This window comes from Trichosurus vulpecula, chromosome 3 (assembly GCF_011100635.1).
Source record: "Trichosurus vulpecula isolate mTriVul1 chromosome 3, mTriVul1.pri, whole genome shotgun sequence".
In the NCBI taxonomy this organism is placed as follows: domain Eukaryota; kingdom Metazoa; phylum Chordata; class Mammalia; order Diprotodontia; family Phalangeridae; genus Trichosurus; species Trichosurus vulpecula.
The window spans coordinates 147,514,231-147,531,210 of NC_050575.1; the positions used below are offsets into that span (position 1 = coordinate 147,514,231).

The 16,980-nt window shown below is 38.5% G+C and overlaps 1 protein-coding gene across 1 annotated transcript; it reads right to left on the reverse strand.

Moving 5' to 3' along the window:
• Positions 1-1,672: 1,672 nt before the first annotated feature.
• Positions 1,673-2,337, reverse strand: LOC118844024 (60S ribosomal protein L19-like). Its single transcript, XM_036751834.1, has one exon. The coding sequence runs from the start codon at positions 2,331-2,333 to the stop codon at positions 1,743-1,745; it is 591 nt and encodes a 196-aa protein (XP_036607729.1). The 5' UTR covers positions 2,334-2,337; the 3' UTR covers positions 1,673-1,742.
• Positions 2,338-16,980: the final 14,643 nt, after the last annotated feature.

Genomic DNA, 16,980 nt, shown 5'->3' on the forward strand with positions numbered 1-16,980 from the left:
CTCTCATACCTGGTGGAGTGCATGCCCTCCTCACCTTTGCCTTACAGAGTTCTTTTCTTCCTGCAAGATTCAGCTCTGGCAATACCTTCTCTATGAAGTGTTTCCTGATCCTTCCGTTAAGGGCCCTCCCTTGCATCTAATATATTCTGTATATATTTATATATGTTGTCTTCTTATTTATATTTGTATCCCTAGCACCTAACAGTGGCTAGCACATAGTAGGTACTTAATAAAGATTGATTGATTGATTTAACCTCCTACAAGTGTTTTTTCCCCTATTGGAATGTGAGTTTCTGCATACCAGGGACTGACTCAATGTTCTTTTCTCTGTATCCCCAGGGCATAGCAAAATACTTGGCACTTCAAGTGATGTGCCATACTTCAACTCTAACATTGTGAGTCCTGGTTGTACTTACAGAGAATGTAGAAAAGGCACTAAAGAGAACAATAGCAGGGAAAGCACCCAGAAGAGACCAAGTGTATGTATAGAGATCAGTGTTGTAGGCAATACAGTTTGTGAGGGTGTTGAGTCACATATACAAAATATCTGAAGGGAAAGGATACTGTGAAAAAAAAAAGGCTTGAGCCTTAAATACTGGGAAAAATGTAACTGAAAGAACTTCAATAGCTATGAACCTTTATGTCTACTCTCCCAATTATTAAAAAAAAAACTTTTTGAGAATCATCTCTACACCAAGGAGATACTTGCTGTGGGTATTAGTAGGGAACAAACAGGCTTTTGCAAGTGATATTAAACAATGGATCACATTGCTACCATTTCGCAATTAACTGAAGTATGCAGAGAACAAAAAAATTCTATTGTGCTTTTTAAAAATAATGAAAAAGCATTTTATTTAATAGAACAAACTACCTTAGTATCGCTTTTACAACAAGGCACCGTCTGTCCATATATCAAAATCATTCAAGATTCTTTTACAAGATATAACAATATTAACCCTATTCTACCACCCTCTGATCAGAAACATCAGGCTAGCATGAAACAGGAAATATGTGTTTACCAAAAGCATTTGCCACTGTGGTGGCAGCTAGGAGGCAAAGTGGATAGAGCACTGAGCCATGGAGTCAGGAAGACCTGAGTTCAAGTCCCAATTCAAACACTAGTTGTGTGACCCTGGGCAAGTCACTTAACCACTTTCTGCCTCAGTTTCCTCATCTGCAAAATGAGAAAAATAATAGCACCTATCTCTCAGGGTTGTTGTGAGGATAGAATGGAGATCTTGCACAGCATTTAGCATCGTGTCTGGCTTATAGTAAATGTTTAATAAATGCTTATTTCCTTTCCTTCCTTCAGTAGTGATAGGGAGCTAGAGTAGAGTTTGGAGAGATTACCTGTGGTTGGATAGATCCTCCAGAGGCTCCTGCTTATGGATAAGATTGTGCTGATTGTAACAAGCCCTAGGACATCACCGAGCTTCCTGGAAGAGATGTAACCATTATAAGGAGTTTTACCAGACCATCCATGTAAGAAAGATCAAGTGATTGAAGAATGTCTATTGACCCAATTATAACATGCATTTAAATAGATAACCTATAGAGCTTATCCATCAGAGTATATGGCTGGGATAGACAGTACCAGGTTAAGAAATGAAAAGGAGTAGCATGGACTTGGTTGTTTTCAGGATATTGCAAAGCTTTTTTTTTTCCCCAGGGCTGACAGTCTGTCAAGTTTTATTGTATAAGCCAAATAGAAGGGTACTATGTACAGAGGAGATAGGGGAGGATCATTTCTTAGTCTCTTCCTCCTTGGACAAAGTCTTGATGATCTCCTCTTTCTTAGCCTGCAGATGCTCTTCCTGACGCTTTCGTGCTTCCTTAGTCTTGGACCGGCGAGCTTCAACCTGGTCAGCCAAGAGCTTCTTCCGGGCCTTGTCTGCCTTCAGTTTACAAATGTGCTCCATGAGGATCCGCTTATTCTTGAACACATTTCCCTTCACCTTCAAGTATAGGCTGTGGTACATGTGGCGGTCAATCTTTTTGGATTCCCGATATCTTTGGAGCAGACGGTGCAGAATCCGTATTCGCCTCATCCATGTCACCTTCTCAGGCATACGAGCATTGGCAGTACCCTTTCTCTTACCAATACCCATGTGCCTGCCCTTCCGTCGAGCCAGAGTATTTTTCCAGCATCTAGCACAGGAGTGCACAGTAACGGGCTTCCGGATGATCAGACCATCTTTAATCAGCTTCCAGATCTGCTGACAGGAATTGGCGTTGGCAATTTCATTAGTCTCATTGGGGTCAAGCCATACCTTCTTCTTTCCACATTGAAGGACACTAGAGGCAAGCCTCTTCTGAAGCCTGAGCATACTCATGGCTGCAGCCACAGTGTGGAAAAGGAAAAGAGAGAGAACTGCAAAGCTTCTTAAATGAGCCCCAAATTCCTATTATAACAAAGACCCATCTTTTCAATTCCAATATCCAGTGTTGCTATATGGCAGAAAGCACGGAATATAATAGTATCCAGGGTATTAAAAATGAATGTCATCTGGAGGGCCATGGGGAGGAGTATAGTGTATATGAGCTGGCTACAACATAACCAAGAGGAAGTCTGAAGATCAGGAGTTAAAGATGTAATTGAGGAATTGTATACTAGGAAGAAAAAAAGACCTGATCATGTGATGAGGGGGAGGAATGACAGATGGATAACCATAGTGTTCCATTGGTATCCTTAAGATATCAGGGGAGAGGGAGAGAGAGAGAGAGAGAGGCCTCCTGCTGCACATTGAGAGCATTTGAACATTCCTGTTCAAATCTACAAGAGGACATATACAAGAGTTACACAGAATGGGCAAACATGGATGGTTTTAATCTATATTGTTGAAGGGAACTCCTAAATCAATAAAATCATGCATTTATATGAGTAGTCTTGATTTTTCTATACTTTTTGACACTGTGGACCACTCCTTTTGTCTTGATAGCTCCCCTTTCCTCTTGTTCCTCTGAAACTTCACTCTCATGGTTTTTTCCCTACCTCTGTAAACATTCCTTTTTTGTGCCTTTTACTAGCTCCTCATTCTCTTCTAGCCCTTTAAATTTGGGTATTCCTGAAGATTCTATCCTTTAGGTTCTATAGGTTCTATCATTCTTTACTTTAGATTTTTTTCACTTTATATATATATATATATATATATACATATATATATATATAAACATATACATATATGCATATTCCCTTCACCTGCCCTAATACTGAGGTCTCATGAATCATACACGTCATCTTTCCATGTAGGAATGTAAACAAAACAGTTCAACTTTAGTAAGTCCCTTGCAATTTCTTTTTCTTGTTCTTTTTCTTCATTACTTTTTCATGCTTCTCTTGATTCTTGTGTTTGAAAGTCAAATTTTCTATTCAGCTCTGGTCTTTTCACTGAGAAAGCTTGAAAGTCCTCTATTTTATTGAAAATCCATATTTTGCCTTGGAGCATGATACTCAGTTTTGCTGGGTAGGTGATTCTAGGTTTTAATCCTAGCTCCACTGACCTCCGGAATATTGTATTCCAAGCCCTTCGATCTCTCAATGTAGAAGCTGCCAGATCTTGAGTTATTCTGATTGGGTTTCCACAATACTCAAATTGTTTCTTTCTGGCTGCTTGCAGTATTTTCTCCTTGATCTGGGAGGTCTGGAATTTGGTGACAATATTCCTAGGAGATTTCTTTTTGGGATCTATTTGAGGAGGTGATCGATGGATTCTTTCAATTTCTATTTTGCCCTGTGGCTCTACAATATCAGGGCAGTTCTCCTTGATTATTTCTTGAAAGATGATATCTAGGCTCTTTTTTTTATCATGGCTTTCAGGTAGTCCAATAATTTTTAAATTTTCTCTCCTGGATCTATTTTCCAGGTCAGTGGTTTTTCCAATGAGATATTTCACATTGTCTTCCATTTTTTCATTCCTTTGGTTCTGTGTTATAAAATCTTGATTTCTCATCAAGTCACTAGCTTCCACTTGCTCCAATCTAATTTTTAAGGTAGTATTTTCTTCAGTAGTCCGTTGGACCTCCTTTTCCATTTGGCTAATTCTGCCTTTCAAGGCATTGTTCTCTTCATTGGCTTTTTGGAGCTCTTTTTCCATTTGAGTTAGTCTATTTTTTAAGGTGTTGTTTTCTTCAGTGTATTTTTCAGTATTTTTTTTGGTCTCCTTTAGCAAGTCATTGACTTGTTTTTCATAGTTTTCTCTCATCCTTCTCATTTGTCTTCCCAATTTTTCCTCTACTTCTCTAACTTGCTTTTCCAAATCCTTTTTGAGCTCTTCCATGGCCTGGGACCAGTTCATGTTTTTCTTGGAGGCTTCTGTTGTAGGCTCTTTGACTTTGTTAACTTCTTCTGTCTGTATGTTTTGGTCTTCTTTTTCACCAAAGAAAGAATCCAAAGTCTGAGACTGAATCTGGGTGCGTTTTCGCTGCCTGACCATATTCCCAACCAACTAACTTGACCCTTGAGTTTTTCAGTGGGGTATGACTGCTTGTAGACGAGACAGTTCTATGTTCCACGTTTGGGGGGGATGTGCCAGCTCTGCCACACCAGCACTGCTCCTTCCCCAAGAACCCCCAACCCGGACTGGGCTTAAATCTTCAGCAGGCTGTGCACTCCTGCTCTGATCTGCCACTTAATTTCTCCCACCAGGTGGGCCTGGGGCGGGAAGCAACTGCAGCTGTAGCTGCCCCACCTCCGCTGCCCCCAGGGCTGGTAGCCGAACCGCGAACTCCTTCCACTCCCGCAGCTTTTCCCGCTAACCTTCTCCACTGTCTTTGGTGTTTGTGGGTTGAGAGGTCCGGTAACTGCCGCAGCTCACTGATTCAGGGTGCTAAGGCATGCTCCGCCCGGCTCCTGGTCTGGTTGGTCCGCACCACTCACGCTGGGCTCTGCTCCGCTCCATTCCCAGCTCCCAGCTCCCAGCTCCGTGTGGGATAGTCCTCACCCAGAGACCATCCAGGCTGTCCTGGGCTGGACCCCTGCTTCCCTCTGCTGTTTTTGTGGGTTCTGCAGTTCTAGAATTGGTTCAGAGCCATTTTTTATGGGTTTTTGGAGGGACTCAGCAGGGAGCTCATGCTAGTTTCTGGTTTCCTGCTGCCATCTTCTACTTTAGATTTTTATTTAGGTTCTATGCTTCTTAAGGTTCTCTGGGTCCTATCCTTCTTTAGATTCTATAGGTTCTATCCTTCTTTAGGTTTAATAGCCTCTATGCTTCTTTATTCTCTCTGGAAACTCTTCCTTGGTGAATGCATCTGTGGCTATTACTTGAATCATTCCTCACCTCCCTGCAGATGGCTTCCAGATCCCTTGCATTTTCCCTGTGAGCTCTAGTACATTTGCAACTGCCTCCTGGATATCTCCATTTGAATGTTCTGCTAGCATCTCCACTATCAACCACCCTAGCCTAAACCTATGATCTTAATGCAAGCTTAATAATTCAATAGTGCCGTTCATGTTCTCCTATCTTTTTGTCTAGACAGTTATAATAGCTGTCACTCATGCCTGGCATGGAATCCTCTACCCCACCACTGACAACTCTGTCTCTGCACGCCTCTCCCTTCAAAACCAAACTCAAGTGGCACTTTCTGACTTTGAAGACTTCCCTAGCTCCCCCTTCACTCTATATGAAGAGATCTCTCCTTCAAATTTCTCCTAACGATTTTCCTCTCTCTCTTCTTAGCAATTAGCTCTGAATTACAAGATTTTAGGGTTAGATGAGACCTCAAACATGATCTAAAATAATAATCACCTCCACAACATTTCTCCCTGAAATAGTCTTCAGGCCTTCAGTTGAAAATCTTTAGTGAAAATCTTTAGTGGGACAACTAGGTGGTGCAGTGGATAGATGCTGGACCTGAAGTTAGGAAGACTTATCTTCCTGAGTTCAAATCCGGCCTCAGATACTCAGTAGCTGTGTGACCCTGGGAAAGTCACTTAAGCCTCTTTGCCTCAGTTCTTCACCTGGAAAATGAGCTGGAGAAGGAAAGGGCAAACCATTCTAGTATCTTTGACAAGAAAACTCCAAATGGCATCACAAAGAGTCAGACATGACTGAACACCAAATGAGGAGGAATCTACTACCTCCTGATCTAGTCCATTCCACTTTTGCATTTCAGAGCTTATTTTCATCATGAGGCCTCTCCTGGTCTCCCAAGCTGCTACTACCTTCCCCTCTTGGAATGTCATCCATCTATGTATGTATCTTGCATATACTTGGTTATTTATATGCTTTCTACCCCTATAGAATTATAAGCTCCTTGAGTGACTGCTTGTTTGTATCCCCAGATCTTACTCTTGGTGGTGGTGGTGGTGGTAGTGGTGGTGGTGGTGACAGTAGTCCTTTGCTCTCAAAAAGCACCAGTGACATCATGGGTAATGTCTTAGCTTGCACATGAATTGGATTTAAGTGAGGCAGAGCTGCACAAAGTCATCAGCTTAATTCTCTCTCCAGAGTTATGAAAGTCTAGTGGCAAGATAAAAATCAAGATGTCTGGTGATACAGTGTACAACCTTTGGCTTTCACAGTGCCTGACACATAGAAAGCGCTAAGGGAATTCTTACTGACTTATTCTTTCCACGACACTACACAGCTCTTCGTATTTATTGTTTCTTTTCTCCTTATCATCCCGAGTACTCTACTCTGGATACATTCTATCTTATAAATATCCTCCTAAAAAGGGCCTAGATCTGAACATAATCTTTCTCTTTCTGTCTCTCTCTTCCTCTCCTCTCTTGCTGCTTCTTTATTTTCTTATTTTTTCAATGACCAGAAATACATTATCTCTTCATCCCCTTCCCACCCCCCAACCAGATGCATTATCTGTCTTAATACAATCTAAAATCACTTTCACTTTTTTGGTTACTATGTTGCACTATTGACTCATATTCAACTTGCAGTCCACTAAAATCCCCAAATTTTTTTACATGAAACTGCTGTCTAATCTTTCTTTTTCCATCTTTTACTTGTGAAAATGCTTTCTTGAACCCAAGTATAAGCCATTATGTTTATCTTAAATGGATTGCATCATATTATATTTGGGCCATTGTTCTAGCTTGTAAAGATCTTTTTTTTCAATCCTGGAATCTACCATATTATTTTTTTTTAGCTCTGTGTCAATTGCAATTTTGTAGGTATGTCTTCTGCGTCTTCCTCTACCTTTTATGTATATATCTTTGTATTCATTAGATTGTAACTTTTTTGTATCTTCCCTTTCATTAGTTTGCATATTCCTTGAGACCTATTTTATATTTATCTTTGTGTCCTCAGGATACTGTCCCTTGCACATAATAGATTATTAAGAAATACTTCTTTAACTGAATTGACTCTCCAAGTCAAATAAAAGTCATTATCATTTATCCATAAAAGTTTTAGTGTATTCACTGAATTAAGTCACCTTCATCCAGAAGGTCACTGTGACATCACTCCATATGATGAGAGACCATCATAGTAGACAGTGGACAAAAGGCCATCAAATTCAGCAAGAGTCCATGGCACCCTGACACAGTAGCAGTTAAAGTATGCTTGAATCTGGAAAAGGTACCAAATGATAGTACTCCCCTAAAGTTCATCTACCTAATTGCATCTGTCAGAGTGATTTGGCAAGTACAGACTGATGAGAATTCCAACAAATAACAATTCTTTATTTCTTTCCTATCCCTATTAGACCCTGGGTTAGGCTGATATTAATGGCACTACATCTTAAGAGGACGGAGAATCCTGCTTCAGAGTAGCTCTCTTTCACTTCTTCCATGCTTCATCTGATGCAATGACTAGAGATGGACACAGGAAGGTAAGTTGAACTGATTTTTGGTAGTTTCCCCTCTTTGGCCACAGTAGATTTGAATTCATGGTAATTTGGGAAAAAGGAATTGAAGGCTAAATAACACTAATGAAAATAAAATCTGGATGCCTAACTCCCACTAAAGTAAAACTTGCTAAAATTTTCAGTTATTATGAAATTGATTTGAAGAATATTTCATAGTAGTGAGTTTGAGTCTGCATCAATATTAGAAGTAACACTAATGATGATCATAGGGACATTCATGGATCTGCAACAAATGTTGTGCCTATTTGCTTTTTTTCTTTCTTGAAAAAATAGATTTCTATCGAAAGATTTTGTTTTTATAGCACCTGTATTTCCCAATGTATCCTTACCCTATCCTTTGTCCTGGAGAAGTATTATATAATAAAAAAATTTTAAATGGAAAAACAATTCAGCAAAATCAGCTGAGAGATTAATTGAAAAAGTCCCATATTACTTGCAGTTTCCCCCATCCTTAGATACCCACCTCTACAATGAATCAGGGTAAGGTGCCTTTTTATGTCTTTTGGTTGGGGAGGGGAAATGTCAAGCTTAATAATTATTTTTTATTGTTTTGTTGTTTTCTTTCCATTTATATTCTTATAGTCATTACGTACATTGTTTTCCTGTTTCTGTTCACTCTTGTATCTATCTATTCATATGTTTTCCCAAGTTCCTTTGTATTCATCACATTTATCCATTGTTTCTTAGAGTGGAGTAATATTCTAATATCATATACCACAACTTGTTTAGCCATTCCCCAATCAATGGCAAATCCTATATTCTGACATCAGTAGTAGCAGCACCAGCTTTTAGAACCTCAAGAATATAGCAAGAGAACACTACTGGGAGATTTTACTTAGATATGGTTCATATCCCCAAGAAACTTACATTCACACTAATGGGAGATGAGTGCAATAAGCAGTTATAGCTATGATGTAATGAAAAAGACTATTCAGTCTTTTTCTATTCAGAATGAACATTAACATACAAATACACTGTCTATATAATGAATGAAAAGTAAGCATTTAGTCAAATAGTCAGACATTTTCAAGAATAATTCACATTTAAATAATGCTTTATTATTACAAAGGAGGGTATTTTATCATCTGATTCTCATAATCCTATGATATAGTATAGCTATTATGATAACCATTTTAGGGTCAGTCAATAAATATTAAATGCCTACTATGTGTCAGGCACTGTGCTAAGCATTGGGGCTAAAAAGAAAAGCAAAAAACAATCCATATTTTTAAGGAGCTTACAGTCTAATGTAGGAGACAATATGCAAATAACTAAGTACAAACACTGCTCCTGATCACTGCCTTGCCTGGCAGAGATGTTTGTGTAGCTCAATGAAATTATGACCTATGCCATGCAGTGTTACTGTAACCCAAGATGGACAGGCCATAGTAGAGAGTTTTGATGAAAGGTGATCTACCAGAGAAGGAAGTGGCAAACCATTCCAGTATCTGCCAGGAAAACCCCACGGACGGCATTAAAATGATAAAAGATATGATAGTGGAAGATGAACCCCTCAGGTCTGAAGTTGTCCAACATACTACTTGGAAAGAGCAGAGGACAATTACAAGTAGCTCCAGAAAAAATGAAGAGGTTGGGCCAAAGTCCAAAAGAAGCTCAGCTGTGGATGCATCTGGTAATGAAAGGAAAGTCCAGAGCTATGAAGATCAATACTTCATAGGAATCTAGAACGTAAGATCTATGTACCAAGGTAAGCTGAATGTGGTTAAGCAGGAGATGGAAAAATTTAAACATCAAAATCTTGGGTGTCAGGGAACTTAAATGGATGGGAATGGGTGAATTTAATTGCAGTGATCATTACATAAACTACTGTGGGCGAGAATCCCTTAGAAGAAATGGAGTAGCCCTCATAGTCAATAAAAGGTTGAGAAAAGCAGTACTAAGGTATAATGTCAAAACTGACAGGATGATATCAGTTTGATTCCAAGGCAAACTATTCAACATCACAGGAATAACACATCTATGCTCCAACCACTGATGCTGAAGAGGCCAAAGTTGAGCAGTTCTAGGTCAGAAGACTTATAACATCTTCTAGAAATAACACCAAAAAAGACTTCACATTTATCATAGGGGATTGGAACAACTGGAATAACAGGCAAGTTTAGCTTTGGAGTACAAAATGAAGCAGGGCAGTGACTAATAGAGATTTGTCGAGATAACTTGTTCATCATAGCAAACACTTTTTCAACAACCCAAAAGGTGACTCTACACATGGACATCACCAGAGAGTCAATATAGAAATCAGATTGCTTATATAGTTTGCAGCCAAAGGTGGAGAAGCTCTATACAGTCAGTTAAAATAAGACCTGGAATTGACTGTGGCTCAGAGCATGAGCTTCTTCTTGCAAAATTTGGAAAACTCAACAGAGTTTAGATTGGAAAAGATCAGTTTACATCCCAATCCTAAAAAAGGGCAATGCCAAAGAATGTTCAAACTACTGAACAATTGCACTCATTTCATAGCAAGGTTATACTTAAGATTCTGCAAGGTAGGCTTCAGCAATATGTGAACCAAGAATTACCAGAAGAACAGGCTGGTTTTCGAAAAGGAGGGGAACTAGAGACCAAATTGCCAACAGCATAATGGAGAAAGCAGGAGAGTTCCAGAAAAAACATCTACTTCTGCTTCATTGATTACACTAAAACCTTTGACTGTGTGAATCACAACAAAATGTGGCAAGTCCTCCAAGAGATGGAAGTATGATCTTACTCGTTTCCTGAGGAATCTGTAGTGGGTCAAGAAGCAACAGTTTGAACCGAACATGAAAAAAACTGATTGGTTTAAGATTAGAAAAAGAGTATGACAAGGCTGTATATTGTCACCTTATTTATTTAACTTATATGCAGAGTACATCATGTACAATGCCAACCTGGATGAATCAAAAGCCAGAATTAAGGTTGCTGGGACAAATATCAACAATCTCAGATATGCAGATGATACCACCCAGATGGCAGAAAGTGAAGAGGAATTAAGAAGCCTCTTGATGAGGGTGAAAAAGGAGAGTGTAAAAGCTGTCTTGAAGCTTAACATTAAAAAAAAATCATGGCAATTGGTTTTATCACTTCCTGACACAATAGAGAGAAGAAATGGAAACAGTGTCAGATTTAGATTTTGGGGCTCAAAGATCACTGCAGATGGTGACTGCAGCCATGAAATTAAATGATGCTTACTCCTTGGAAGGAAAGCTCTGACAAATCTGGACAGCATACTAAAAAGCAGAGATATCTTCTTGCTGACAAAGGTATTGTCAAAGCTGTGGTTTAACAATAGTAGTAAAGTATTATAAGGAAAGTTGAGCACCACAGAATCCACACTTTCAAATTGTGGTGCTGGAGAAGACTTCTGAGAGTTCCTTGGACAGCAAGGAGATCAAATCAGTCAATACTTAAATAAATTAATTCAGACTGTTCTTTGGAAGGACAAATGCTAAAGCTGAAGCTTAAATACTTTGATCAGGGCAGCTAGGTGGCACAGTGTTCCTGAGTCCCTGAGTTCAAGTCCGGCCTCAGACAATTGATACACTTACTAGCTGTGTGACCTTGGGCAAGTCACTTAACCCCAATTGCCCTGCCTTTCCCCCTCTTAAAAGAAAAGAAAAAAAGAAAACAATTAAATACTTTGACCACATAATGAGAAGACAGGACTTATTGGAAAAGTCCTTGACATTGGGAAAGGTTAAAGGCAAAAGGAGAAAGAAGCAGCAGAGGAGGAAATGAATAGATGGTGTCATGGAAGCAATACATGAGCTTGGATAAACTTCAAGAGATAGTAAAGGATGGAAGGGCCTGGTGTGCTATGGTCCATGGGTTCATGAAGAGTTGGACATGACTGAAAGACTGAATAACAACAACATGTACAAACAATCAATATTCAGGATAAATTGGAAATAATCAACAGAGGGAAGGCACTAGAATTAAAGGGACTCAGGGAAGGCTTCCTATAGATTATCTGGAACTTGAAGGAAGTCCTGACAGTCAAGTGGCAGAGATAAGGAGAAGAGAGCAAAAAAAAAAAAATTCCTGAGTGTTTTGTGTTTGTCACTGGATCACAGAGTATGTAGTGGGGTATAAGCACTTGGAATGGCAAACAAAGGATTTCATAATTGATCCTGGAAGCAAAAGAGAGCCACTGAAGTTTATTGAATAGTGATAGGGTGTGTGTGTGTGTGTGTGTGTGTGTGTGTGTGTGTGTGTGTGTGACCTGGTCAGATCTGTGCTTTAGGATAATCACTTTGACAGCGGAGTGGAGGATGAACAGCAGTGAGGAGAGACTTCTGTCAGGGAGATCATCTAGCAGGCTTTTGCAATATTCTAGGCATGAAGTGGCCCTAATGGCATGTGCCCAGGTGGTAGCAGTGTCAAGAGAGAAGAGGGCATATGTGAGATATCCTATGAAGGTAAAATTAACAGGTCTTGGCAACAGATAGAATGTTGGTGGGGGAGGGATGAGAAAGAATGAGGAGTCAAAGATGACACTTGGGTCTGAAGCTTGGGTGACTAGGAACATGGATGTACCCTCAACAGTAATAGGAAAGTCAGGAATAGAGGACAGTTTTGAGCAAAAGAAAGTGAACTCAGTTTTGGACAAGTTGAAGGAAAATGGACTCACAGAAGTTAAGTGACTTTCCAGCGACCCACAACAAATGAGAGAACTAGAACTTGAATCCAATGTTCTTTTTATCACAGCCTGCTACCTTGAGTAGCTGGATATGTGGCAAGCATTTCAGCCATTTCCCATTTTTCATTCTAATGTTTTTCCATATTATAGAAATAGCCACAGAGAAAAGACAACACAGGACAGTGTGATCTTGAGAATTTTAGGTAACATGAGGGCAGTCAGTATTCAACAATTGTTGCTCTCCATGATGATAATGTTACCTAATTACTTAGATATAATGCATTTATTGAGAGCAGAGTGGTGTGGTGAATAGAGAGCTAGCCTTGGAGTTAGGAATCCGCCTCTGACTTGTACTATCTGTGTGACCCATTGCAAGTCACTTAACCTCTTAGTGCTTCCAGACAACTCTAATACCATATAGGCTACAGAATAGGTACTGATCACTACGGGTAGAGAAGAGCTCCATTGAGAGCTCTCAACACTGATGAAATTCCATGTCCCCCCCACCAAATTCTTTACAATAAAGATTCCCTGTTTCTGGAATTGTCATCCTCCCTCTCTGTGCTTGTTAAAATCCTACTCATATATTTCATGATTGTTCAAATGCCACCTCCTCCATGAAGCCCTTCTTGATCACTGTAGTTGGAAATTGTGTATTTTGAGCTTTCTTGCATTTTTCAAAATTCTATGCACATTTTTAATGCTGATGCTTAATAAATATTTGCTGAATGAAATAGTTTTGAAATTATTCTATTGTCCCAATCACAGTGAATGTGTAAGCTTTGGGAGATTTTTTTTTCTCCCCAAACAGTGGTAGTGAACTTGCATTCACTCACTTTATTCTACTTTTAAAAAATGTAACTTTTTATTTTTTCCCCAATGACATGTTAAATCAATTTTTAAAAGATTTTTTAAAAAAGTTTTGAGGTCCAAATTCTATGCCTTCCTCCTTCCTTCCCCCTCCCCTACTCCCTGAGATGGCAAGCAATCTGATATAGTTTATACATGTGCAATCATGTAAAACATTTCCATATTAGTCATTTTGTACAAGAAGACAAATTTTTTAAAAAAAGAATGAAAGAAAGAAAGTGAAAAATAGTATGCTTCTGTCTGTATTCAGATAGTATCAGTTCTCTCTCTGGAGACTGATACTATGCTTCATCATTAGTCCTTCAGGATTGCCTTAGATTATTGTACTGCTGGAAACAGCTAAACCTTTCACAGTTCTTCATTGTACAATACTACTGTTACTGTGTACAACATTCTCCTGGTTCTGATCAATTCACTTTGTATCTGTTCATGTAAGTCTTTCCAGGTTTTTCTGAAATCTATCTTGTGTGTCACTTTTTTAATGAGCTTTTTTCCCTCTTTCTTTTTAGTTTTATACATTCATTTTCATAAGATTTTGAGTTCTAAATTTCCCCCCCCTCTTTCCACTCCCCCTTCCCAAGATGGCATGTAATCTGATATAGGTTATATATGTATGATCATATTAAACATATTTCCACATCAGTCATGTTGTAAAGAAGAATCAGAACCAAAGGGAAAAACCATGAGAAAGAAAACACAAAAAAGACAACAAAAAAAGAGAAAATAGTATGCTTCGATCTGCATTCAGACTCCATAGTTCTTTTTCTGGATGTGGATAGCATTTTCCATCATGAGTCTTTTGGAATTGTCTTAGATAGTTGCATTGCTTAGAAGAGTAAGGTCTAACAAAGTTGGTTATGGCACAATGTTTCTGTTATTGTGTATAGTGTTCTCCTGGTTCTGCTCACTTCACTCAGCATCAGTTCATGCAAGTCTTTCCAGGTTTTTCTGAAGTCTGCCTGTTTACCATTTTTTATGGAACAATAGTATTCTATTCCATTCATATACCCCAACTTGTTCAGCCATTCCCCAATTAATGGCCATTTTCTCAATTTCCAATTTTTTCCACCACGAAAAGAGCTGTTATATAGATTTTTGAATATGTGGGCCCCTTTCTCTTTTATTTTTATAAATTCATTTTTTATTTTTAGTTTACAACATTCAGTTCCATGAGTTTTTGGGTTCCAATTTTTCTCTATCTCTATCTCCTCACCCTTCACCCCCAAGACAACATGTAATCCAACCTAGGTTCTACATATACCTTCACACTGAACTTATTTACATAATAGTCCAGTTGTAAAGAAGAATTATAACTAATGGAATGAATCATGAGAAAGGAGAAAAGAAACCAAAAAAGAAGGGTCTAAAAAGAGAGCAAATAGTTTGCCTCAATCTGCATTCAGACTCCATAATTCTTTCTCTGGATGTACTTTTTCCATCATGGGTCTTTTGGAGCTGTCTTTGAACCTTGTATTGATGAGAGGAGCCAAGTCAATCAAAGTTAGTCCTTACAGATACCGTGTGTCTGTAATCATGTATCTCCTGGTTCTGCTCCCCTCACTCAGCATCAGTTCATATACGTCTTTCCAGGTTATAACGAAATCCGTCTCTTCCTCATTTCTTATTGCACAATAGTATTCCATTACATTCATATACCACAATTTGTTTAGCCATTCCCCAATTGATAGGCATCCCTTTGATTTCCAATTTTTTGCCACCACAAAAAGAGCTGCTATAAATATTTTTGTACATACAGGTCCATTTCCCACTTGTATGATCTCTTTGGGATATAGCCCTAGAAGTGGTATTGCTGGGTCAAAGGGTGTGCACATTTTTATAGCCCTTTGGGCATAGTTCCAAATTGTTCTCTAGAATGTTTGGATCAGTTCACAACTCCACCAACAACACATTAGTGTTCCAATTTTCCCACATCCCCTCCAACATTTATCATTTTCCTTTTTTTGTCATATTAGCCAATCTGATAGGTGTTAGTACTATTCATGGGTAAATCTGGGATTATTCAGACATATGTGGATGTTTCCCATTTCAGACTCAGTTGATGATTTGATTTCATTTGCCTCAATGGACATTATTAATAACCCATGTGTAAGGCAATGTAGGAAAGAACTGAGATACGAAAATGAAGCATAAGACCCTAGATTTGGAGTTAGAATGGGCCTTTAAGGCTATCTAATTCAATGTCTTCATTTTATAAATAAAGAAACTAAGGTCCAGAGAGGCTAAGTTACTTGTTTAAGGCTATACAAGTAGTAAGTAGAAGAGCTGGGATTTAAACCCAGGTTCTCCAACTCCAAATCCAATTCTTTTTCTAGACTTTATCATGTTGGATCCCTAGCATGGCAGTCTCTGCTCTCAATGAGCTTGCAGTCTAATAGGTGAGATAATGCAAGTAAATAAATAGTATTTCATAAGTCAAAATGTAATAAAGGCAAAGGAGATAGTTGATTCAAAATTTACATGAATATTCCATAATTTATATGAATTATCCCCTGATTGATAAATGTTCCAATGGTCAAATGATATGAACAGGAAGTTTTCAAAGAAATCCAAGCCATCAACAACCAACCATACTTCCAAATCAGTAATAATTACAGAAATGCCAATTAAAGCAACTCAGAGGTTCTACTTCACACCTATTAGATTGGCAAAGATGACAAAAAAGGAAAATTACAAATGTTGGTGGGACTGTGGAAAAACAGGCACATTAATATACTGTTGTTAGAGCTAAGAATTGCTCTAGCCATTCTGGAAAGCAATTTGGAGCTCTGTCCAAAAATTCCCTAAACTTTATGTACCCTTTGATTTAAATGCAATACCATGACGAAGCCCATAGTCCAAAGAGACCAAATAAAGAGGAAAAAGACACAAATGCACAAAAAATTTTTTTTCAGTAGCTCTTTTCACAGTAGCAAAAAAAGAAATACAAACTTAGGGGGTACCTATCTATTGGGGTATGGCTAAACAAATTACGTATGATATATGATTACACTGAAGCAGAGTAAAATGAGCAAAACTAGGAAAACTATTAATACAATTACAACCACATTATTAAAAAATAAAAACTTTGAAAGACTAGAACTCTGTTCAATGCAATGACCAGCCACAATTCCAGAGTTTCAAAGATGAAGCACCTTTCTCATCAGAGAGGTGATAGACTTAAAATGCAGGATAAAGTATATGTTTTTTTTTTTAACATTACCAAAGTGGGAATTTGTTTTGCTGGACTGTGCATATTTGTTTTGATAGTTTTCATTTTTCTTTTTCATTGTTCAGCTTGGGTGGGGTAGGGGGAATAGGAGAAAAAAATAAATGCTTATAAAAAATAGAAGTAAAAAATTTTAAATAAATAGGAGGAAAACTTGGAAGGACAGGTCAGAGTTCCTGACTACAAAATTATGAGGTTGGAAAAAATCCCTGAAACATGTGAACTTTCAACTGGGGTGGGGGTGGAGGGGCTAGAGCAAGCTTTATGGAATAATTGGCACTTGAGCCAGGCCATAAGGCAGAGAATTTCAACAGGTATAGATGTGAAGAGATAGCATTCTAGGGATGAGGGATCATCTTCAATAATATACCTGCACTGAGAAGGGAGAGAGCAGGATCATGTTAAAGACCAGCTAATGCTCCATTTT

What these genes read in the sequence shown, in the direction of transcription:
- LOC118844024 (XM_036751834.1), bottom strand. Translation starts at nt 2,333, where the DNA reads ATGAGTATGCTCAGGCTTCAGAAGAGGCTTGCCTCTAGTGTCCTTCAA.